We start from the raw sequence: 22,949 nt of genomic DNA, 5'->3' as shown, positions 1-22,949 counted from the left end.
TCACCAAACATTCAAACTAGTATCAGCGAGAAAATTGGAGCCCTCTGGCTTTGACGTTGAATAAGTATGTGGAGAAAAAATGGTAGGTTATTGAAAGAGGTATCATTTTAAAGGTGCAAATGTTGTACGTTAATGAGCAGAAAAGTAATATTTAAAAAAATTATTTGTAGCTTACAGATCTGAAAATCTGATGAAAAGTAAGGAAATTTTATAGCTTTTAAAAACAGTGAACTTTGAAGCATAGTTTTTTATAGAAGGAATAATAGGAAAAATCTGAAAAAAATTCATGGTGATACATTAAACATTTCTGAACAGATTTTCGTCGAAAAATTTGCAAAATATAAATAATTGTTCGTTTTTTGTGAATAAATATTCGAGCGCACTAGCTTCAGTTCTAATGAAGATATTGAAGTGATTTAAATTGGAGGTAGTTGGTTGAACTATCTGTAATAGCTTACAATTTGAAGAAAGTATGTGCTTCTTGTTGTCATCGTACAAATTCCGATATTTGAAGTCAGTTTTTTATATAGGAAAGCAAGTGCGAGAGCCCTGCGTGGTGCCGTTTTTTCAGGACGTCGTCCACGGTTTTCCTCAGCCCGACCTACCCAACTTGTGCCTCCGAGCCTCACTCTGGCCTTCAAACCCTTTCCCTGTGTTGAGGAAAACCGAGGCCGATCCCCTGAAAAAACGGCACCACGCTGGGCTCTCGCACTTGCTTTCCTATATAAAAAACTGACTTCAAAAACCGCAATTTGTACGATGACAACAAGAAGCACATACTTCCTTTAAATTGTAAACTATTACAGATAGTTCAACTAACTACCTCCAATTTAAATCACTTCATTATCTTCATTTAGAACTGAAGCTAGTGCGCTCGCATATTTATTCACAAAAAACGAACAATTATTTATATTTTGCACATTTTTCGACGGCAATCTGTTCAGAAATACTTAATGTACCATCATACATTTTTTTTAGATTTTTCCTATTATTTTTTCTATAAAAAACTATACTTCAAAGTTCCCTGTTTTTAAAAGATATCAAATTTCCTTACTTTTCATCAGATTTTCAGATCTGTAAGCTACAAATAGTTTTGTGGAATATTACTTTTCTGCTCATTAACGTACAACATTTGTACCTTTAAAATGATACCTTTTTCATTAATCTACCATTTTTTCTTCTCATACGTATTCAACGTTAAAGCGAGCGCGATATGGCAGATGTGTGGCGTAACAAAGTATCTCTCGTGAATTCCCGACTTGGTGCAAGCCTCCGCAAAACTCCACACAAATTTTTTTGATATATTATTCATATGTGGGAGTCATTTTATTATTTTTAATTCGGTACAGTAAGAGTGTTAATAACAGATATTTATATTTTAATGTCCCATTTGTTCCCCATAATAATTTAATTATTTTTATTGAAAATAAAAAAACTGGTCAGGGCCTTGCCAGCGCCACTTTTTAAATGAGGCAAAGTAGGGCAATTTCTACACGGGCCACTTTGCAAGCGGTTGCTTTTTGAATGCGCTTTACATGTTGATCTGTTTAAGTGTTTCCAAAGGAACACTTTTAGGCCTCCACAGGTTTCTATTAGAGTTCAAGTTCTACAAGATACTAATTTTTATTTAAACCTAAACTTTAGCGAACTTTCAGTTTTTTCTGTGAAGAACAGTCATTAATTTTACCATAAAAAATCGATATTTCGAAAACAATCCAAAAGATCGATATCAGAGTTTCAGATTAGTTTTTATCGATTAAAATCTTATAGGAATTCGCATTTTTTCGCCGCAGATATCATATCTTGCCTACATGCCAGGATACTTGTGGATTGGTGGGTGGAAGTAACACATACAAACAGGTGACTAGCATTACAAACAGATGCATACAGTCGCAGTTCTTGATTGCGTGTCGCTGAATGCGTTTCCATCCGTCGTATAAGTAGCAGCTCATTCCGAGATGCTCGTGAGCTTTAAAAATGAAGCTCTACTTCGCATAGGCATTACACAGTTACACACATGCCTCTGAAGACTATATGATGCATATATGTACAAGTACATTCCGTTTCTCACCGACCGCCCAGATAAGAGGCAAGAGGTGCGAGTAAGTGGGCCTCTTCTGGAGAAAGAAGCGCCGGAAGTATTTGGATATCGTCATTTTTCTCCTTTTTTTTAGCTTAATGTAATCCCTGCAGAAACTCACGGAGGGAAGTGCACTGCTATATATAGGAGAGTCGTTCCATGTCTGGTTTTGAGAATTTTTTTACTAGTCATTTTTTTTCATTGTAGATTTTTTGATAGGAGGGGGCGGCGATTATGTATAACTTCTGCACTTAGGTTACTACTTCCACTTTTCCGAAATTCTCATTGGTTCTTTTTTAATTGTTGTGACAATTTAAATGTAAAAAAAGGCGACCGACGTAACTTTCGATTTAGTGGAAGTGGAGGTGAAAGTGAAATAAATCGGTAGAATAGGCCAAAAAATTCTTTTGTTCTACGTATGGATTTGAAAATTCAAACTTTGAAAGATGTTGAAAAATGTTCCTAGAGACCAAGAAATTCTGCTAAGCTTTTTGGTGGTAAAGGTTTTGGTAGTGAAAAATAATATAAAATTATAGAATAAGTACAAAATTTGTTTTTAAATGAAAACTTTTTTCTGAATGTACAAAAAAAAACACAAGTTTTTACGATTGTGAGAGTTGCAGCTCTTTATAAAAAAATGCAAACCTGTCTTGCTTAAAATTTCCGTAGCTATGATGAATAAAAAATTATGTTATGGTGAAAAATAACTCTTTCCGTTGTTTAAAAATAGTAAATTCAGCCACTTTTGAGCAATTTGTAGATCTTGCGCACGAAATTTTTCTTAAGATAGCAAAAGAAGAAGGAAGAATTTTTAAGCAAAACATGTTAACAGTTTTTCAAACAAATGTACAGTTAAATTTTAAAAAACTGTTGTTTTTTTACATTTTAAGAAAGTTTTAACTTAAACACAAATTTTTTGTTTTAATTTCCAATTTCATATCAGCCATACTTATACTATTAGAATCCACTACTCGAAGAAAAGTTTTTTAGCCCATTATAAGAATCGCCTCCAAGGACCATAAATTTTCCTCTCTAAATTTAAATAAGTGGAAATCCACTTAAATCAGTAGAACTTTACTGAAAATCAGTTACATACTTCTGATTATTAGAATAGGTGCATTTTTTCCCTTGAAGGTGTAACTATTCCATTTTTGGTTGAAAGTTGATATTTTACATTGATTGAATCTGTTTTGTTGAGGGATTCAACTATTATGTTGAAAATTCGTCTTTATCGATTGAATTCAACTGTTTTTAATCAAATCCTTTTCATTTGAATACTACTACATGATTTGTTTATAATTTTATTTTATTTAGTTGGAAAATCAACTACTTGGTTTATAGTTAATGTAAAAAACTTCTTTTTCGTGGTTGCAGATTCAAATATTAAATCCAAATTATTTTTTTTTTGGGAATCTATATTTTCTGGTTGAAAATTCAAACAATTTGATAAATATTCAAATACTTTGGTAAAAAATAAAACCATTTGGTTAAAAATTAAATTATCTCTTTGAAAATTAAACTATTTTGCTAAAAAATTAGTTTCTCGCAGATTAAAAATTAAATTTATCATATGTAAATGTAGCTGTTCTATTTTTGGTTAAAAATGTTCCTTTATGAGAAAAAAATTGAATTATTTGGTAGAAACCTAACTTAACTATTTTGTTCAAAATATGATCATTTGGGTAGAAAATGTATCTTTGTTAAAACTTCATCTGTTTGGTCGAAGATTTGAATGTTTGGTTAAAAACTCCTTTTTTCATTCTTTGAATTTAATACATTAATCATTCCTTTTTGTAGTTGTTAGAAATTAGTTTTTTCGCTGTACGTTTAACGACTATTTGGCAGAAAATTCATGTACGTTAAAAATTCAACTATCGGTAGAAAATTAATCTTTGATTGAAAATTCACTTTGGTAGGTGAAAAATTCAACTAATTGGTGAAAAGTTCAACTATTTTGTAAAATTAGTTTATATTTTGTCAAAATTTCAACTATTTTGTTAAACTCATCTTCTTTGACAAAAAATTCAACTTTTTTCATAATTTGTCCTTTTGGCTTGAAATTTTTTTTAATTTTTTAGTATCTGTACTCTACGTGACACTTTGTGACGCCCCCCCCCCCTCTCTTCGCCCTTCAGAGTGTCTTCCTTGACGTCAAGATAGTGGAAGTGAAAACATTATCATAAATTAGTTTTGCATTTTATTTGAAATCTTCTTGGAAACTCACTAAATTTGTCATTTTCCCCACATCTGCCTAATTATGGATCTTCAATCTCAGATGAAATCGCCTGTTATTGACGAATAGCTCGTCTGAAAATTTGTCCTGGAAAAAGACATACCTTAAGATTAAGTGGGCACGCGCATTTTCTAGGAAAAGACCCGTGAAGAAGTAGGCGGAGAAAAATCCATTCAAGGAGTAACCGCAAATCCTAGTATAATACTAATAGGACTATAATAGGGTCAATAGGGCTTAGCTGCTCTGCGACAATAAGATCTTGTCAAAATACGCTGGTAACACGAGACTTAGGAAGTGGATTTCTCAATGGGTCCCCGTTTCTCTATCTATCTCGTTCCAGTCAATGCCAACTCAGAGCCATGATCACGCTCTTTTTTTCCTTTTCTTTTTTCCTTTTCTTTCTCTGTCACCGTTTCTTCAAACCTTCCTCCTCCCTCTTTTCACAAGTTCCAGCAGGAGGCATTATGAGGTTTTCGAAAAATGCGAAAGCTTCCCCTCCTGCCTGCGACGTGATTGAGGTTTATGTTTCATCTCACTTTACTAGACTCGTCAACGATTTCGGGCAGCACTTTTATTTTATAATGGGGGATCTAAACCACGAGGATCTGCTGACACGCGTAATTTTGGTATACCAAAATAACAGTTTTTATTCTTCTTGACGTAAGAATAGTCAATAACTTTATGAAACAATTTTTCAATTAAAAGAAATTTGAAAAATCTGAAATAACAATAGGGAAAGCAAAACGGTGCTAAGTCTACTTCTTGAAAATATAAATTGTTTTTTATTAATCACGCAGTCTCGCTTTTTTACACATATTCAAGCCAAAAAATTAAGGTATTCAAATTTTTTATACCCTAAAATGTAGTATATAAGTGTATTCAAATATTTTACATTTTAAAACAATTGCAAGTAAATGAATGATTTATATTAGTAGATTCAATTTTTTGAACAATTTGATGGTTATTATAGTATTTTGAAAAGTGTTAATTAATTGAGGATATTATTATCAAAATAAAAATATGTTGTATTAATACTAAAAATATCCTTTTGCTGCTAAATAGTAGGGATGCCTCTTGAGTATTTGAAGCCTTTTAAAAATATTTTCATAAAACCCACTTAAAAGAAAATTTTAATTCGCATAGTTTCTTATTATTTTTCTTTAAAAAAAAAAGGAAGTGTTTCGAATCACCGAAAATATTTGTGCTGCTTGTCTGGAAAACGATGGCTAACCCATTTTCAGCTCCCCTGAGCTCACCAACTTCAAAAATTAAAAAAATTATAATTGATATATGTTTCAATGAATACAAATTTTCAGTCATCTAAAATGACTTATTTTATTTTAAGTGAATTATTTAATTCACTTATCCATTCCAAATAATTAGACTAAATGGATTCATGTTTATTAAAAGTTACTGTTAAACATTCCACCGACGTTAAGCAGCGCTTGACTCGGTTTTATCGGATGGGTGACGTTGTACTAGGTGGGGTTTTATTGACTGTCAGATCTCAAACAAATAATAATTATCAATATATAATATTAATTGACCATCAGTTTTTTTAATTTTCATTGTTCTAAAAATTTTTAATAATGCGTTACAGATTTGTGAGACTTATAAGCTCAATGACTTCAAAATAAACAAAAACTCCTTACAATTTATGAAAATCTGATAATGCTTCTACAGATTTTTATTATAATATAATGAAAGTTCAAAACTATAACTTTTAAAAGAAAAAAAATTATTCTAGGGACTTGAATGCAATTTTCAGTGCTCATATTCACACGAAAATAAAGAAATTTATCTACTTTCTCCTTGAAAATTTAAAAAATATTGTCAAAATATATGAAAAGTAAGTCCAATTTATTTTGGTTATAAACTAAAAAAACAAATTTAGTAATTTAAGGACAGTTAAAATGCAGCAAATTTTAATTAGATACTATTAAATGAAAGGAATTTAAAGTTTTTGAAAAACATACAAATTAATAGATTTTTAACATCAGGCAATATTGGACCATTTTAAATCCAAATACAAAATAAATTTAGTTAAATTTAAAAGTATTTTCAGTTGATTAATTTGTGAGTCCCCTTTCCAATTTCTATGAAATAAAGAAAATATTCAATCATGAAAATCAATTTTCAATAAAATCGTAAAATCCTAATTGCAACATTTGAAACCGAAACATGAAATGGTAAAATTCGGAAATTTACTAATTTTGGAAACGTGATTGTTTTTCTAAAAATCTAACAAAAAAGAAAGTATTGCAATTTTTCGTGATATTTGAAAAATTATGCAATTTACTGTAGTTTGAAAGTTCGAGAATCTGCTATTTTCGGAAATTTGACATTTTAACAATTTACTATTTTTGGGTCTTTCAAAATTTGGAAATTAAATTTTTCGGGAATATGAAAACAGTAATTTTTCAAACTATATTCGGAAATTAAAAGAAATTTTCGGGAATTTTTATCATTCAGGAAATTGAAATGACCAGAACTTTAATTGTTCGGCAATTTTTTGTTTTGGTAATTGCTTCTCCCGTACTTTTCCACATTCGGGATTTCGAAAATTCGGCAAAATTAGTTCATCCCTTCTATTTAAAATAATATATAGTCTCAGAAACGTATTCTAACTGTGCGTACATTTTTGCAAATTTTGCAAGCATAGTTTGCAACCAATGTCACAAATCTAAACAATGACAGAAATACAACAGAATTATAAAAACATCGAGATGATATAATTTTGTCATATTATCAATATCCTGAATATGGCAAAAACGAAAAGACATGAGCGAAAAACATTTTCCAAAAAATGAAAATTCATGAAAGAAAATAAATTTACTGAAAATTTTTATTCCAGAAATCTTCAAACTGGAATTTTTTAAAGTCCTGAATATAGTTGAATGCCGAATTTCAAAGTTCCTTAAAAGGATAAATTGCCAAATCTTTTAATTTACCCAACAAAGATAATTTAATGGTTTTCTTTGTGTTAGAATAATCTTATATTTTACATGAAGTATTTATTCTTATTGCACTGGTAAATCTTATTTTTTCGGAAGTTGATAATTCCAGAATTTGAAAATTGGGAAATTTTATAATTTCGCGAATGTAAATTTACGGGAATGAACATTTTCGATAGTTTAATTTCCTTCCTTGAATTTTCGATTTTTCAGAAAATTTATGTTTTGGTCATTATTATTTTTCCCGCATTTTTTAATATTCGGAACTTTAAGAATACAGTAATTTACTATATTAGGGGATTTAAAATTCGGCAATTTGCTGTTTTTGGAATCGGATAATTTTGGGAGTTTTAAAATTGGCAATTTTAAATTTCAGGAATACAAATTTTTGCTAGTTTCATTTTCATTCGGGAAACTTAAATTTCAGAAATTTTCATTTGTCGCCAAATTTTTGTTTCAGTAATTATGTTTTCAGTGCCTTTGAACAATCAAGGTTTCCAAAAATCGGCAAAATTACGTCATCCCTTTTCTCAGAAACATATTTTAATCGCACGTAAATTTTTTAGATTTTTTAAAGCAGACAATCCTTTAAACTAAATAAAACTACTGAAAATGTTTATTCTTGAAATCTTAAGACAGGAATTTTCCAAGTCCTGGCTACAGTGAATAGCCGAATTTTTAAATGCTTGGTGAAAATTTCGGGAGTAATATTTTTTATACTTTTATTTTCTTTCGGGAATATGAATTTTCCAGAAAAGATCTGCAAAAAATACATAAATGCATTGCGATGCCGCATTGGTCCGTTTTGTTGTTTTTGCTGTTTTTGATGTCGAATTAACCTTGTTAAGCTAAAGCAAAAGTGAATTTATAAAAACCGACTTCCTGGGTAATTTGGCAAACATCAGCGCAAAAGCGAATCTCAGCTTCCTCGTTGTAAAGAATGTAAGACGCTGGCTCGTTAAAGCAATTTTAAGCTGGAGTTTCGACCCAAAGTCTCCCTCCTTTCCACCCTTCACTTTCCCACCCTCTTTTTCTCTCGCAGCTTCTTTATGTCTCTTTCAAACTCTATCCACCCCAACTTTCTTAACAGGGAAATCTTTTCCAGCTATCTGCCCTCTTCATCCGTTTCTCTTGAGGACTTAACCCGCTATTTCGAAGACGACTTTATTAGAAAATGGTTCTGCTGAAACTTTTTATTTCGATGCAATTTGCAGCATTAAATAAATTTTCAAGAGCTGGACAGATTTTTCATTCGTAGTTCCTCTTACGTCTATGTATGCACTTCCACCCGGAACTGGAACATCGATGTTCCTTGGTAACAATTAAGGTAACAACGTGCAATTTATTTGTGAGTTGCGATAACGAAGTTATCCACATTGTAGTCAAGGATTTCGAAAAAAATATTGCATAATTCAGGGAATTTCTGTAAAAGGCACTTTAAATAATCTTCTAAATCTTTTTTAGTTTTAGATTCAACTATTTGGTTGAAATAGAACTATTCTTTTTAGAAAAATCATACTTTTTGGTTGAAAATTGAACTGCTTTATAGGAAATTCGATTTTTCACCTATTTTGAAAGAAAGTTCTTCCTTAACCAAAAATTATTTTGGTTGAAAATTTATTTACTTTTTTTTGCTTTAAATTTAACTTTATATTGGTTCAAAATTGAACTTCTTGATAGGAAATTCGTTTTTTCGACAATTTTGAAAAAAAATTCTTATGTAACCGAAAATCAATTTGGTTGAAAATTTATTTATTTATTTTACTTTAAATTTAACTTTCCATTGTGGGTTGATAATTAAATTTTGTTTTTGAAAATTCACCTTTTTCCTAAGGATCCAATTTTCCGGGATAAAATTCAACTGTCTTCTGAAAAATTCGTCTGTTTGGCTTGGCAATTCAAATTTTTTTGTTAAAAATGCAACTGCTTTTGATTAAAATATGATTTTTTTTGTCGTTAGAATTTTAACTATCTAGTTGAAAATTCATCTTTCGTTATTGAAAATGAACTTTCTTTTAACTATTTAGTTAAAAATTTGTCTGTCATGATTGAAAATGAACTTTTCTTTGATTCTTTTGTTGCAAAATTATCTTTGTACGTGAAAAATTTAAGTTTTTGTTGAAAATTAATCTTTTAGGTAGAAAATTCAACTGTCTTCTGAAAAATTCGTCTGTTTGTCTTGGAAATTCATCTTTTTGTTGAAAATTCAACTGGTTTTATTTTTAAATTATTTTAGTAGTGGTTGCAAATTTAAATGATTGGTTTAAAAATCATCTTTCTTTAAATTGAACTTTCTTTCGAAAATTTGGTAGAAAATTTAGGTTCGTATGTAGCAAATTCAAGTATTTGGTTAAAAATTCAACTTTTTTGTTGAAAATTAAATTATTTTGTTGGAAATTGAAGTATTTTCTTTAAAAATTAGTTTTTTGGTCACAAATTCAAGATATTAATAAATATTCGTCTTTTGGGACAAAAAATGATCCTTTTGGATTGGAAATTCATTTTTTTCTTGTTGTCTCAAATTCAACTGTCTTCTAAAAACTTTAATTGTTTATTTGAAAATGCAAGACTTTTGGGTTAAAGTTTAATCTTCTTAGAAAATTTGACTTCTTGCTTCAAAATTTATCTTTGCAGGTGAAAAAATCGTCTTTTTTTGAAAAATTATTTATTTCGTTAAAAGGACCTCTTTTTGTCAAAAATTAAAATGCTTTGTTGAAATTTCATTTATTTGGATTGAAAATTCATCTGGTATGAATGGTCAGGCCAAATGAAAAATTGGTGAAGGAAAAATCAGGCAAAAGTCAGGGAATTTTGAAACTGAAGTTTTTCCCTCACCCTGTTTTAAAAATGAGAATGAAAGCACTTGCCAGCATATTTTAAATTAATTATCAGCGTATATTGACGTTGGAAGCTGTTAAATGCAAAATGAAACTTTCATATAGAAATGGACCAATACAAAATAAGTGAAGCTTTAGTGCCCTTTAAATGCAAAATTGCGTCCCACTAAGAAATTAATTAAATTTCTAATTGCGTCCGGAAAATTCGTGCTAAATGCTCATGTTCAGAAAATTAATTCACTTTGAATGCTGATTTAGTACAGAAGCAAGTTTTAATAGATTTTACGACGCTAATGAAACTTCGTAGTTATTATTAGATTTCTGGCGTAGAAATGTTATATTATGGTATATCCTGTATTATTATTTAATCAGTGTCTACAGAATTTGGTCATTGTGAATTTACGAGTTCTCATTTTATTCTTTTAATTTAAACCTATTTTAATTTTAGTCAAATAATTTTTGCATCGCTTTCTGTTTCTAGGCTTCTCCCAGTCGAAAAACACGTTTTCAAATCCAAGTCCAGGTGAGCCTCTTATTTTAATACAACATTTGTCTGATTTTTATTTTTTAAATAAATAATATACAATTTTTTTCATGAGGTTGAAGAATTTAGAAATATTTTCTTTTTTAATTTTAGCTTTCGATTCTAATTAGCACTCCGTAAATTTTGAATATTTAAATATCAAATTATTCATATTTAAATTCTTGACAGTTCCAGTTTTTCGGGTTGTAAACGTTTCTAGATTTCATTTTAAAAAGCGTCCCATTTTCACCATCTTTAAAACTATTTATTTTTTATTACTTCTAACTACAGAAGATTTAATATTAAATGGTGAAGATGCAAATCAATCATACATTTAAATAACAAATTCAAAATTCTCAACCCTCTTTAGAATATAAATCACTTAGATTTATACCCATTTATACGTATTGTAATTAGGAAGGATACCAAAATATTCTTGTTTGTTTCAAATTGTTAAATTTCGAATTATGAACATATTTAATTTAAAATTATTCATGTTCCTGTCCATTAAATTTAATAGGAATTTCTGCTATTCATTCCACTTATTTTTGTTTTAATTATGCCATTTGTATATCTTTACAATTTTAGCGTGCACTGTAAAATCTATTATAAATTTCAAAACCCTTCCTAATTATTCCTTTATAATTAGCGCGATATTCAGATTTCAAAAATATTTAAATCAGCCATAAATAACTTTTTTTTAACAATTTATAAATTTAATTGATTAATAATAATAGTGAACTAAACGATATTGCAAACATCCTTATTTTAAAGATATAAATATTTACAAATATTTAGATTCCTGAAATTATCATATTCCCCTAAATAGTTAATTCCCGAAAATTGAAATTCCCAAAAGTAGTAAATTTATGAATTTTCCTAATCCCAAAATAGTAAATTGTTGAATTTTTAAATTATTCAAACAACAACATTTAGTGCTGCACATGAAAATAAATATCTCTTATAAAATAAAATATTATTAAAACAGAAAAAAAAACACTTTTTTCGCTGGAATTAAAAAATTTTGGCAATTATTGAATAATTTTAGGAATTTTAAGATTCGAGTTTTTGTATTCCGAGAATTAAAATTTTGTGTACTTTTATTTTCTTTCGGGAATTTTCATTTTTCGGTAAATCACTGTTTCACTGATTATTTTGTCAATTTAAAAGATTTGAAAAAATTATCTCATCCACCAATATGAATGGTTCGTTTTCAAGGATATTTCTTTCTTCTTTCGATTTAATGAAAATGTCAAAAAAAGAATAAAATATTATCCATCTAATTCATAAGGTACTGAAAAACAAAATTTCCTTCTTTCAACATTTGATGGAAATTGTTTTACCTAAATCATAATTCATCATAATTTGTTACTTTTGCGAGGTTTAAATATAACAAACTGCAATGTTTTATGACTTCAAATGCTTTAGATAAAAAATTGTATTTTTATTCTTTCAAATTTGAAATTAAACAATACATATATTTTAAACTCTTAATTTTAACATACTTAAAGATTTATTTTTTAAATTATTCTGTTTTTAAACAATTTCAAAATTTTAAATGCTTAGAAATAATTTAAAGTACAAAGAATTGCAAAAAAAGAGGAAAATTCATCAAAATAATTGTAAAAATAGTAATGCCAAAGAATTTAATTTCTAAAAATATATTGTTAGGGTGTCTAGCGGATCGGAAAATCGGAAGAAACAGGAAAACCCCCGCGAATTTGATTTAGGATCCGGATTTTTGTTTCTATCGCAAATTATACTTTTTTCTACTTCATCTTCCTTTTTATTATTCAGTGCTAAATCAGAGAGAGAGACAGAGAGAGAGAGAGAGAAAATTGAAAAATTTTTATTTGAAGGCGGATTTTTAAATCAAAGAAAAAAAGAGAAACAGCAAAATTGAATTGCTTTAGTTTAGAAGAAAACTTTTCTTCTTAAGTAGATTTATTACTATCAGAATTATCTATAAAAAAAGCCAAATAGAACGCCAAATAAATTTTAATAGAAACCTCATGATTACTTATTTCATATATATTTTATTAAAATATTTCTTTCAGCATACTGCAATCATATTAGATTTAACATTTTTTCTGCCACAAAAATATGATAACTTTCCCAACGTTTTTGCTTTAATTTTAAACATGTTACATCGTGCACGCTAATGCGATTTTTTCAGAAATTTATACCCTTAAAATAATTATTAAAGCATTGATAAAATGTTAATATATTATATATTATTTAGATTTTGAGAAAATATTGAAATTTGCAATACTTTTGCAATATCTTCTTAAATGATTGAGAAAATGTGTTTGTACGGGCTTGAACAATCATCGATGAACAAGTAATGTCATACTCGTGAACAACAATGTGGTTTTAATTAATATTCATTACTTGCGTAAGTGACAAATAATAAATTGTTTTCTTTACAACATGTATTTTATATATGTATATATTATGTTAAATTTCCCATTTCTGTATGTTGGTTTGTGACAAATTACAAACATACATTTTTAATTGACGAGAATAAAAAATATGTTCGGGGAAAAAAACCGGGTATTTCGAATTGACTGATTACTAGACACCCTCAGACAATAAATTTTAAATCATAGATTTTTTCTTTGTGTCTTACGGTCCATATATAAATTAAAATAAAATTAAGCCAATGCAAATTTTTTCGAATTCAGAATTTATTTTATTAAAAACTTCTTTCTCAATCCTTGACGATTCGCTAACAATGCGTACTTTTTTCAAAAAGTTTTAACTGAAATAATTATATTTTTACAATTAGTAATTTTAAGGACAACAATCATAATACAAATTTCGTAGAGTAATGTAAATATTTTACCTGAGTTTTAAAAGTTAATTAAAACGTCGGATTAAATTCGAAGAGTAAAAAACAAAAAAATAACGATGTCATTTTTAGAGAATTCCAGTCAAAAGTTTTTTTCTGTGTTAATTTTTAAAAAACGATGAAAATGATATTTTGAAGTCTCAAAAGTTAAAGAGACTTTAACTAGTTAAGGACAAGGTATAGATCATTTGGGCTTTGCTTGCCTTGTAGCAAGAAGTGACTCATATGAATCAGAACATACATAATTATACACTTAAAAAATGTTTCCTGACTACACCCGTGTAGGAATCCAATCAGGGATCCGGCCGGGTCCCAGTCGGATAGCCCCGCTTTAAGCCGGGCGCTGGTCGGCGAATCTAGCCGGGATCCGGCTAAAAACGTCACGGTAAACTGGTCGGATCTCGGCTTCAATACTGGTCGCGTATTCCGGCCAAGAAACGGTTAAGAAATGTTGCTTCAGGCGAGAAATTGGTAACTTGTTTTGTCTTTCAAGGCTCATCGTGAAGATTAGGCTGAACTTTAAAAGTCAAATCAAGTGAACCAATTCTGGCCAGAAAATCGGAGTAGAATTCTATTCCCTGATGATAGAATCTAATAGCAATTTGGAAGCCACGCGGTGATTTAAGATTAGGAAGGAAGAAAGTAAAAACTTTATACACAAGACTGTATTTTAATTAAAAATAATTATTATTTGCGCACTAAGTGGGGGTTTCAAACTAAATACTGAAATAAAGTTGATTTTAACCACGATTCTCGATTTTATTTGCGAACTTCGAAGAGATGACGCGACGTGCGTGCAAGGAGCATTCTCATTCCAGGTGGGAAACTGAAAATTACTGAGTGTCTATGCAGACGACAGACACAGCAGGCGCTATATATGGCGGTAAATTTAAAATTGTTCAGGGTAAACATTGTCTGAATATAGAGAAGTTTATAAAAATGGTATCATTTCTGTTGTTGCACATAGAAGAATCGATAACAGTTTAATTTAAAATATTAAATTATTCGAAAAAATTTAACGTCTTTCTTTAAGAATTTTATAAAAGCTCATTTTTATTTCACTGATCTAATAAATTTTTAAATTATAATTTTCAAATAATAATATATCTAGCATCCATAATTATGTCTTTGATAATATCACGGCTCTTAAAAATGTGTAATTTCTACAAAAACATTAACCTGACCAGTGCTTAGCCGGCTCTCGACCATGAGATATAACCAGGGTTGGCCCGGCCAGTAACCGACCAGCCTCGGAAGACGTGATTCGAGAAAAATGTAGCCCGACCGGCTCCCGCCCGGTTCCTGTCCATGAAACCTTGTCAGGGGTAGCCCGGCCGGGATCCGACCAGAAACCTTGTTGTATTAGGGCCAACGGGGGAAATTTCTACATGAGCAAATTAACATTTAAACAAGAAAAAAATGAAGTTAATGTATCAGTGTCTCTCGCCAATATCCGAACCCATTTTATGATTAGTTTTTGTGGTATTATAATCTCCTCCCGAATAAATTGGTTCGAAAAAAGTTTACGAAACCATGTGTGATTTCTCTCTCACATGCCAATGGTCCGCTATAAGTCAGTGGGCACGGTGACGTCACTGAACGAAGGGAAAAACTCATTTTGTATTCATACATGCTCCCACCGATGATTCCGATTTTTCCAAACCATTAAGCTTCGTAGCATCACCCCGCGAAACGATGTCGTTCGAAACACGGGGCGACAGGTTGCAAATGATTACTAGTGATGACATTTGCTCCTGGGGAGTATTATTGTGCTCCCACTATTTTTTGTCTTTCACTTTTGCCAGCACTTAAATTACCACTCGTTATTCTTCGATGACATTACTTTCGAATTATGGCTCGCATTTCCATTCACTTTGGTGGATCTCTTGTTCGGAAAGATACACCATAAGTAGAGTCTGGAAAATTAACATAATCGGCGCGTGATGTGTGAACCGTTGGAATTAATAAGCAGTTTAGTGTGAGCAAATGCGAATTACTGAGAATAAAATTATACGATATGATCTATTAATGTTTATTCATGCTGAAGTTTAAAACACCAAAAGTCTTGTGTTATTCCTCACTGAGTAGTCTGTGGGACATATTTTTCTTCTTGCACTAAACAAAATTTCTAGTTCAAAGAGAGCGAAGTGAAAAATCAAATCACTAAAACTAAAATATATTTGAATGTTGTAAGTTTTTTTTTAAACAGCTAACTACAACCTCAATGCAAGGATTTTCATTTATCTGAATTAGCTATGTTACATCATGAGTTTCAGATGTTATAAAAGATTGAAATTCTAAGTACCATTTTCCGTTCCAACATTCTTATAATTCAGCTATGAAATGTTTTTGTTTTAACGATTTATTTATGTGATAATAAATAATAAGTAATTAAAATTTTGAACTCTATACTCTACTTCTTTACTTTTCTTTCTTCTCTGTAAAGAGAATTATTCGAGAATATCAAATGCTAATTATATATTTGGTAGTAATTATCTAACTTTCGTTGAACAAAATTTTAATAAACTGGAAAAAGCCACACGCACGCTACTCGCGCGGTTTTCTTTATGTCACGAAATTTTTTAATTAAAATATTACATTACCCGTGTAGAAACTCAAATGGGTAACTAGTCTGGTTCCCGGCCAGTTGATCCCACTTAAAGTCGGGTCATCTGACTAGCCTCCGACCAGTAGCGCCACGGTAGATTAGTCGGGGGCTAGTCAGGTGACCCGAATTTTCCTAGTCGGGACTGATCGGGTACTAGTAGGGTCATATGATAATACAATTGTTCCGAAGTAATTACACTGTAAACATTTACATGGAGAATTTTCCCAAAAATTGTGTTGATGCTAATTTCCATGATTTAATGGGGAAGATATTCTACACTTAAAAATGCATAAATTTATGTCACAAAAATTCCCCAAAATTTTTGGAATATTAATTTAAGAAAAAAACAGCTTCAGCTGAAACGCAGAAATGGAAGAGGTTCGCTCTGAAGGAAATGCCATGTTGGTCACGGTATTCTCTGCTCCAGGTAATTATGCTTTGTTACGTGTGGACTGCTCTCTTAAACACTCGACGCGTCATTTCTGTTGCACGAGAGGCAGCGCGTCGCACCCTTGCGGAATTTCTTTAAAGTTACCAGTTCAGAACTTTTTCTCTTTCCAATTTCAACTACCTGAAGGATAAGACTTCATTTTAATATGACAAACCTTTCAGATCAATTTAAAAATAAGCAGCTATATAAATTTAGAGTCTTATGACTTCCGGCGGGTACCTTTCACCTACATCTATATGTACTTTTCCAATATGGATTTTATTAAAATTTCATACAAAATTCCATACAAAGGACCTTTATAATTATTTATTAAAAAGGTTTGAGATGACTTTAACATTAATAAATCTTTTCTCCAAAAAACAGTGTAAAATTATTCAAAATATTGTGCTAGTTTATCGAATATTTTAGGGCAAAATATCTTCGTGACGATACAGAAACACTCAAGCATTTTTAGAAAATTTACCTGATTTAAGCGGCAAATTAAACATTAGTTTTGGAACGATTTCCTAAATATAGTGGGAATCACTAAATTCCCCAAATTGTAGGAAATATTTCAAAACTTTCGTATAAGTTACCGTAAGTTTAGGAAAATTCCCCCAAAACTTGTAGGTATTACCTAATTTTCTAAATTTTAGGGAATTTTCCTCAATTTTTTAGTGAGTTATAAGAAATTTTAGGAAAATTTCCCCATATCTTGGGGAAAGTGATTTTCCCCCACGAAAATGTGGATTTTTCCCCACTAAATAGTGGGGGAAATTCCTGAAATTTTTTACAGTGTAGTTTTAACGAATATTTCCAAAAACAAAGTGCTTATATCAACTGTGTTTTACTTTGCTACAGTGCGTTATATTTCTGTGCAGATCTATCTAAAGAAACAACACTCGCAAAGTAGGATACAGTCGATATATACTCAGTCTTTGGAAGTCATCGTGAGGACTATTTTCTTCGGGAGAATCGTATTTACTTTTTTAAAAGAATTTATTAGATGGGTAATAAATGAGAACTTCTTTGAAAAAAATACACTTTAAATACATAAGTCTTGTTTGAACTTACAAACTTTTTCTTATGAAAACGAAAAAATTGTAAGATCAGGCAATTCTGAAAACTGAAAAATTAAAAAAATTATTATTAAATGTATTCTTAGTGTTTTGGAATAAAAACATCATTGCGCTTTTTAGATATGAACTCATTTGATAAGACCTCGCCGAAAACTCAAACATAAGAATAACCCGACCAGAGCCCTACTAGTTCCCGACCAGGCCCTGAAGGTTACCCACACGAAAATTAGTGAACGAAAGGCCCGACCAGCCCCTGACCAACCACCGAACAGGCCCGCACTGAAATTTTGACAACAAAAAGCCCAACTAGTCCCCGGCTGCTCCCCGACTACTCCCCGACTTGTCCCCGACTAGGTACTTTGTCAAAATTAATAACCCGACTAGCCCCCGATTAGTACCTGATTTGTAATATGGCCAAATCGTGTTAATTCCACACGGGTATATAGATAGAAAACTTTTTTATTGCATATTGTATATTATCCAAAATAATAGACAATAAAAGCAAGCACAATTTTATTGATGATTGACGAATTCCACTTCAAATGAGGCAGAGTGGTCCAGCTTAGAGTATCAGAATGATTTAATATTTAGAACTATCAATCTATATGGTGGAAATAGAGACATACGTATTTCACAGTTATATAAAAAATTCGTTTTTTTATTTTTTACAATCATTCAAAAATTAACGTATACTTCTCAAAAAGTAAAAGAATTTTTTTAAACTAAAGTATTTTATGAAGGAGTATTGGTATTTGTTTTTTAAAATTATTTATTCGACGTGGAAAACCTTTTCTCTTCAATTGATCCTCAATAACTTTTTTTTATTTGAGAAATTAAAAAAAGGTGGCCATTTTTCTAAAATTGTTGAAAGTGGATTTTCTCAAGAACCCCACTTTAAAATTATTTTTTTTTCAGAAATATTTCTTCATATGTTCTAAGCATCTCGTAACTTTTAATCTTAGCAAGCCAGACGAAAAACTCTTAGATTAAAAATTGAATATTGTAATATCTTTTAAAATTTAACTACTTGTTGATAACAATAAAGATATAAAAACAAAATCACTTAACCTAATTTTTTTCTTTAAAATAACTGAAATCCAATGAAAAAATTTAACGTAACATAAATTTTTTGTAAAATTTTAAATTTTCTTAAAATCTATGCTGATTTCCGGTAAAAAATAGGAGTATAAACTAAAATTTTTGATTAAAATTGATTTTATTTTGAAGATTAAATTTTTTTATATGAGCACTTTTAAAATTAGAAGGTAAACCATGTTTATTTAAAGTCGTTTCAAACAATTAATTGATTAATTATTATCTTTACATCCAAATTCAATACTTTCACTTAAAAATCTGAAAAATTTTAAATGCGCAAAAAGTTTAAATATATTTAAAAGCATAAATTACAACAACAAAAAACAATTTTTAATATTTAGCAATATTTGTCTGTTGACTGAAAAAAAGAAATTTCAAATCAATTATTCAATACTTAACAGTTTAATATGAATTATTTGAAATCCTTGAATCGTTAATATTTCAGAGTGCTAAATTTAAACCTTAAATGTTACAATTTCAATTGTTCCATCTGAAAAATGTATAATTTGTGAGTGAAAGTATTGAATTTTGATGTATGAATAAAAATTAAATAATTACTGATTTTAAACAATTCAAAACTAAAATAATTCAAGTTACTATTATTTAAAAATTGTTCAGTTTCAAACAAAATTTAAAACTATTCAATTTTTAATGTTTCTGACTTCAAATCTTAAATCATGCGACGTCCATATTATTAAGCATCTAAAAACCAATTACTGAATTAAAACATTTCTAATCTTCAGTTTTTAAAGTTTCATATTCAAAAGTGTTCCACTTTAAGTGCTTTAAATTGTATTTCTGTTTCGATAGCCTCGAACAAAAATTTGTAAAGGGTAAAATCCCTTTTATTTTGTTTTTAAGGATTTTCAAAAATTACGTTTTGGTATCTACAGCATAGGCCCACTGAACGATTTTCCTTCGCCGTGTAAAATTTCTGAAATGATAGTTAACAGGTTTAGACCGCGGACCCTTCAGTTATTTGACGAAAAATTCCATTTTACCCGATTCCGGAATCTTAGAATGTTTCGTATTATTAGAGTCTAACTTCAGTCGATAAAGTGGCGGATATCCTGCATGAGGCGAGGGTAATTCAGGTACTATCGTAAGACGAAATTTGCCGTCTCTTTTCAAGAAAATCAGTATCCTGCTGGTTTAAATCTCGCACGAAATGTTTTGCAAGAGGCGTATTAGATTTCTTGTCAAAACGTTTCGAAAATTGGTTCGCGGAGAGCAACCCACCCGATACGCCCCTTTCATTGAATCGCTAATCGGTAACAGGATATTTTCTTTAAGTTCAAATCCGCTTTCTGCGGAAAGTGCCTATTAGTGAACTGAGAAACCTTCAAGATTCAAAGCTCAATTTTAAATTAGATTGAATTTATTGCCCTTTCGTAGCCATGATGACTTATGCACTCTCTTCTCTAATATTGACAGGGTAAATATTTTAATTCAGATTTTAATTAGACTGGAAAACAAACATGATTATTATTTCGTTTTTCGACACAAGTTTTTAATTATAATGTAAATTTATTATTTTGCAGAGTAAATCTTCAACAAACTAATAATTTTTTATCAAAATAGTTCAATTATCATCGAAATAGTTCAATTTTCAGCTGAAAAATGTAATAGTTGATACTTAAACAAAAAATAATTTTAATTTTAAATAAATAACAGTTTCATTTTACCAAAAAGTCGAATTCCCAACGAAACAGTAGAATTCTCAACAAAAAGACATTTATTTTCAAACAGAAAGTTGCATTTTTTAGCAAAACAGATGAAACTTCAACCAAGAAGATTAACGTTACACTAAAATAGACGAATTATTAACAAAATAGTTCAATTTTAAACAAAAAATATGAATTTTTCTCAAGAAAACTCTCAACCAAAAAGATGAATTTTCAACTAAGTTTATATATTTTTAACCGAAAAACATGAATTTTGAAGAACATATTTCCATTATCAACAAAATAGCGTTATTTTCAATTCGATAATATAAATTTTCAACAAAAAAGTGAAATTTTCTAAAAAATGTTCGAGTTAATTGAGTTAATTGATACATTAACTTCAGAATTATAATATAATATTTATGTCCAATATATGGACGAAGAACTATTACATTACAAAAAAACAGTTCCCGAGAAAAAATTAAGCTGCCAAAATAAAAAACTGTTTATATTTCTAAATCTTCATTTAAACCTTTCTTTAAATAACCGATTTCCTGTGTAAAATGCCAAAATAACCTATAACTGTTTAAAAGTTGTGAATCTTCTTCGAAATTTCTTTTTTTCATTTGCCCATTTTTTCAAATAATAAATTTTTTCTGCTCAAAACGTGAATATTACTTAAAACTGTTCAACATATGAAAACCTTCTTAAAATTCCAATGATTTTTGTTTTACAATACTGATTTTTTGTGTAAAATGCTAATGTAACATACAATTTTTATTTTTAAGAAATAAAATTATGAATTTAATAATTTTAATTTAATAATATTCTTTATCTGAAATAGGCAGAACAAGCTCACTTAATCTGCCCGAGGAGCGGCAGTAAAATAGCACTTTATTGTATTGCGACGAGCGGCACGTAAAGTGACAGCATGGAGGAAGAAGTGAGTGAGAAGTGAAAAAAAGTGAAAGAAAAGAGTGTGAAGGATTCATTTTAAACCTAAGCTTAACTACGAAATGGATTTTTGACTTCTAACGTCACCCCATGCGCATGTGTATGCGGTACAATCAAGCGCCGTTTTCCGGAAAAGAGCTCTTATTCTGCCTATTTCAGATCAAGTATCGTATGGATCACGGCAGTAAAGTTGTTTTATTTATACTCGGATGCAATTTTTCATCCTCGTATAAAGTTTAACTTTACTACCTAGGTATATAATCTACTATTCTTATAGAAATATTCATTTTGAACGAAAATCACTATAAAACATTTATATCATTTCGAATGTTTGGATTTAATTTTCAGATTTAATATATAAAACAACTTTAAGTAATGAAAAGCCAATACATTTTTCAACAACAAAGATTACGAGATTTTCGAGATATATCATTACAACTATCTTCTAAATGTAGGATCAGTCAATTTTGCGCAAGATTAAAAAACATTTATATTTTATATTTAGCATCTCCTCTTTTATCTTTCTGCCTTTAACCGCATACTCATTTTAACAACTCTTCAAATACTTTGAGAAATTCAAGCAGAGGATGAAGTGAAAACGATTGTGAAATGCAAAAGGATAAAAAAAAAGTTCATGGTTTTGTAGACACACGATGCTCGGGTACCTTTACAGTTTACGGTGTAATAGTCCAATTTGTCGGCAAAGAAAAATACTGGTGGTTCCTGAAAAGTAAAAGAGTCCAGGACGCTATATAAAGACGTAGTGAATAAAAAGAGAGAGGGAAAACCTAAAAAGAAGGTAAAAAATGGAACGGTTTTCATCAATATTCGTATGATAATAATCGTACGCTATCATAATAATGGTAGCTTTTTGATGTTTTATCTTGAATATCAACAACAGCAATAGTAAATTGGTTAACAAACAAATAACTACAGGAATTATGCAAGCAGACATAAAATCTTTTAAAACTTGTTGATTACCAATAGTCATCATTATTTAAAGAATAGTTAAGCAATTAATTTCTCTTGAACGCAAGAACATATTTCATTACACATATTTTTCCGAGTGGAAAGATTAAAAGTTCCATGGTCATAACTCGTGAGCTATGGAAGCACGAAGATTGAATTTCTGTTAATTTTTTTAAAATTTTCTGCTCTGAAACTTTTCTCTGGAGGTGTCGAGGTTAGTTTATTAAGAACTGAATTATTTTGACGAAACTGTGCGAGTAATTAGCCCTGAAAAATGGGTAAAAATTGTTCAACTTTGGAAACTCATAACTCACTAACTATACTGAAGTTAGATCATTCACTTTCTTCTAATTACTGCAAATGATGTTAAATTCAATAAATAAACAGAACTTTGTGTTTAAATAACAGATCCTAAAGTACAGATCCAAATTTCAGAATTTGATTTTTCAGCTACAAAAAAGATCCGATTACTTTGAAGGGTCATAAATCGATACCTCCTGAAGATAGAAGGTTCTTTTTTGTCAAATGTTCTTAAAATTTTGTCTTGTTTAATTTTATTTCAGAACCACTAAATAAACCGTGAACTAAAACATTAAAACTTAATATTGAAGAAATGTAAAGATAATTTATCATGTTATTTATTTGTTTATTTAAGAATTATAATCCCCGAGT

General features: G+C 29.8%; 1 protein-coding gene across 1 annotated transcript in view; it reads left to right on the top strand.

Annotated features, from left to right (window-relative positions):
- Positions 1 to 22,949, top strand: part of LOC117168129 (visual system homeobox 1-like) — a 142,409-nt gene that overhangs the window by 30,304 nt on the left and 89,156 nt on the right. Inside the window, exon 2 of the mRNA XM_033353541.1 lies at positions 10,586 to 10,627. Within this exon, the coding sequence (XP_033209432.1) occupies positions 10,586 to 10,627 (42 nt within the window). The remainder of the gene's footprint in view (positions 1 to 10,585; positions 10,628 to 22,949) is intronic.

The sequence above is a fragment of the Belonocnema kinseyi genome, chromosome 2 (assembly GCF_010883055.1).
Source record: "Belonocnema kinseyi isolate 2016_QV_RU_SX_M_011 chromosome 2, B_treatae_v1, whole genome shotgun sequence".
NCBI lineage: Eukaryota > Metazoa > Arthropoda > Insecta > Hymenoptera > Cynipidae > Belonocnema > Belonocnema kinseyi.
The sequence above is the reverse complement of the archived record's forward strand: the minus strand, read 5'-3'. Positions and strand labels throughout refer to the sequence as shown.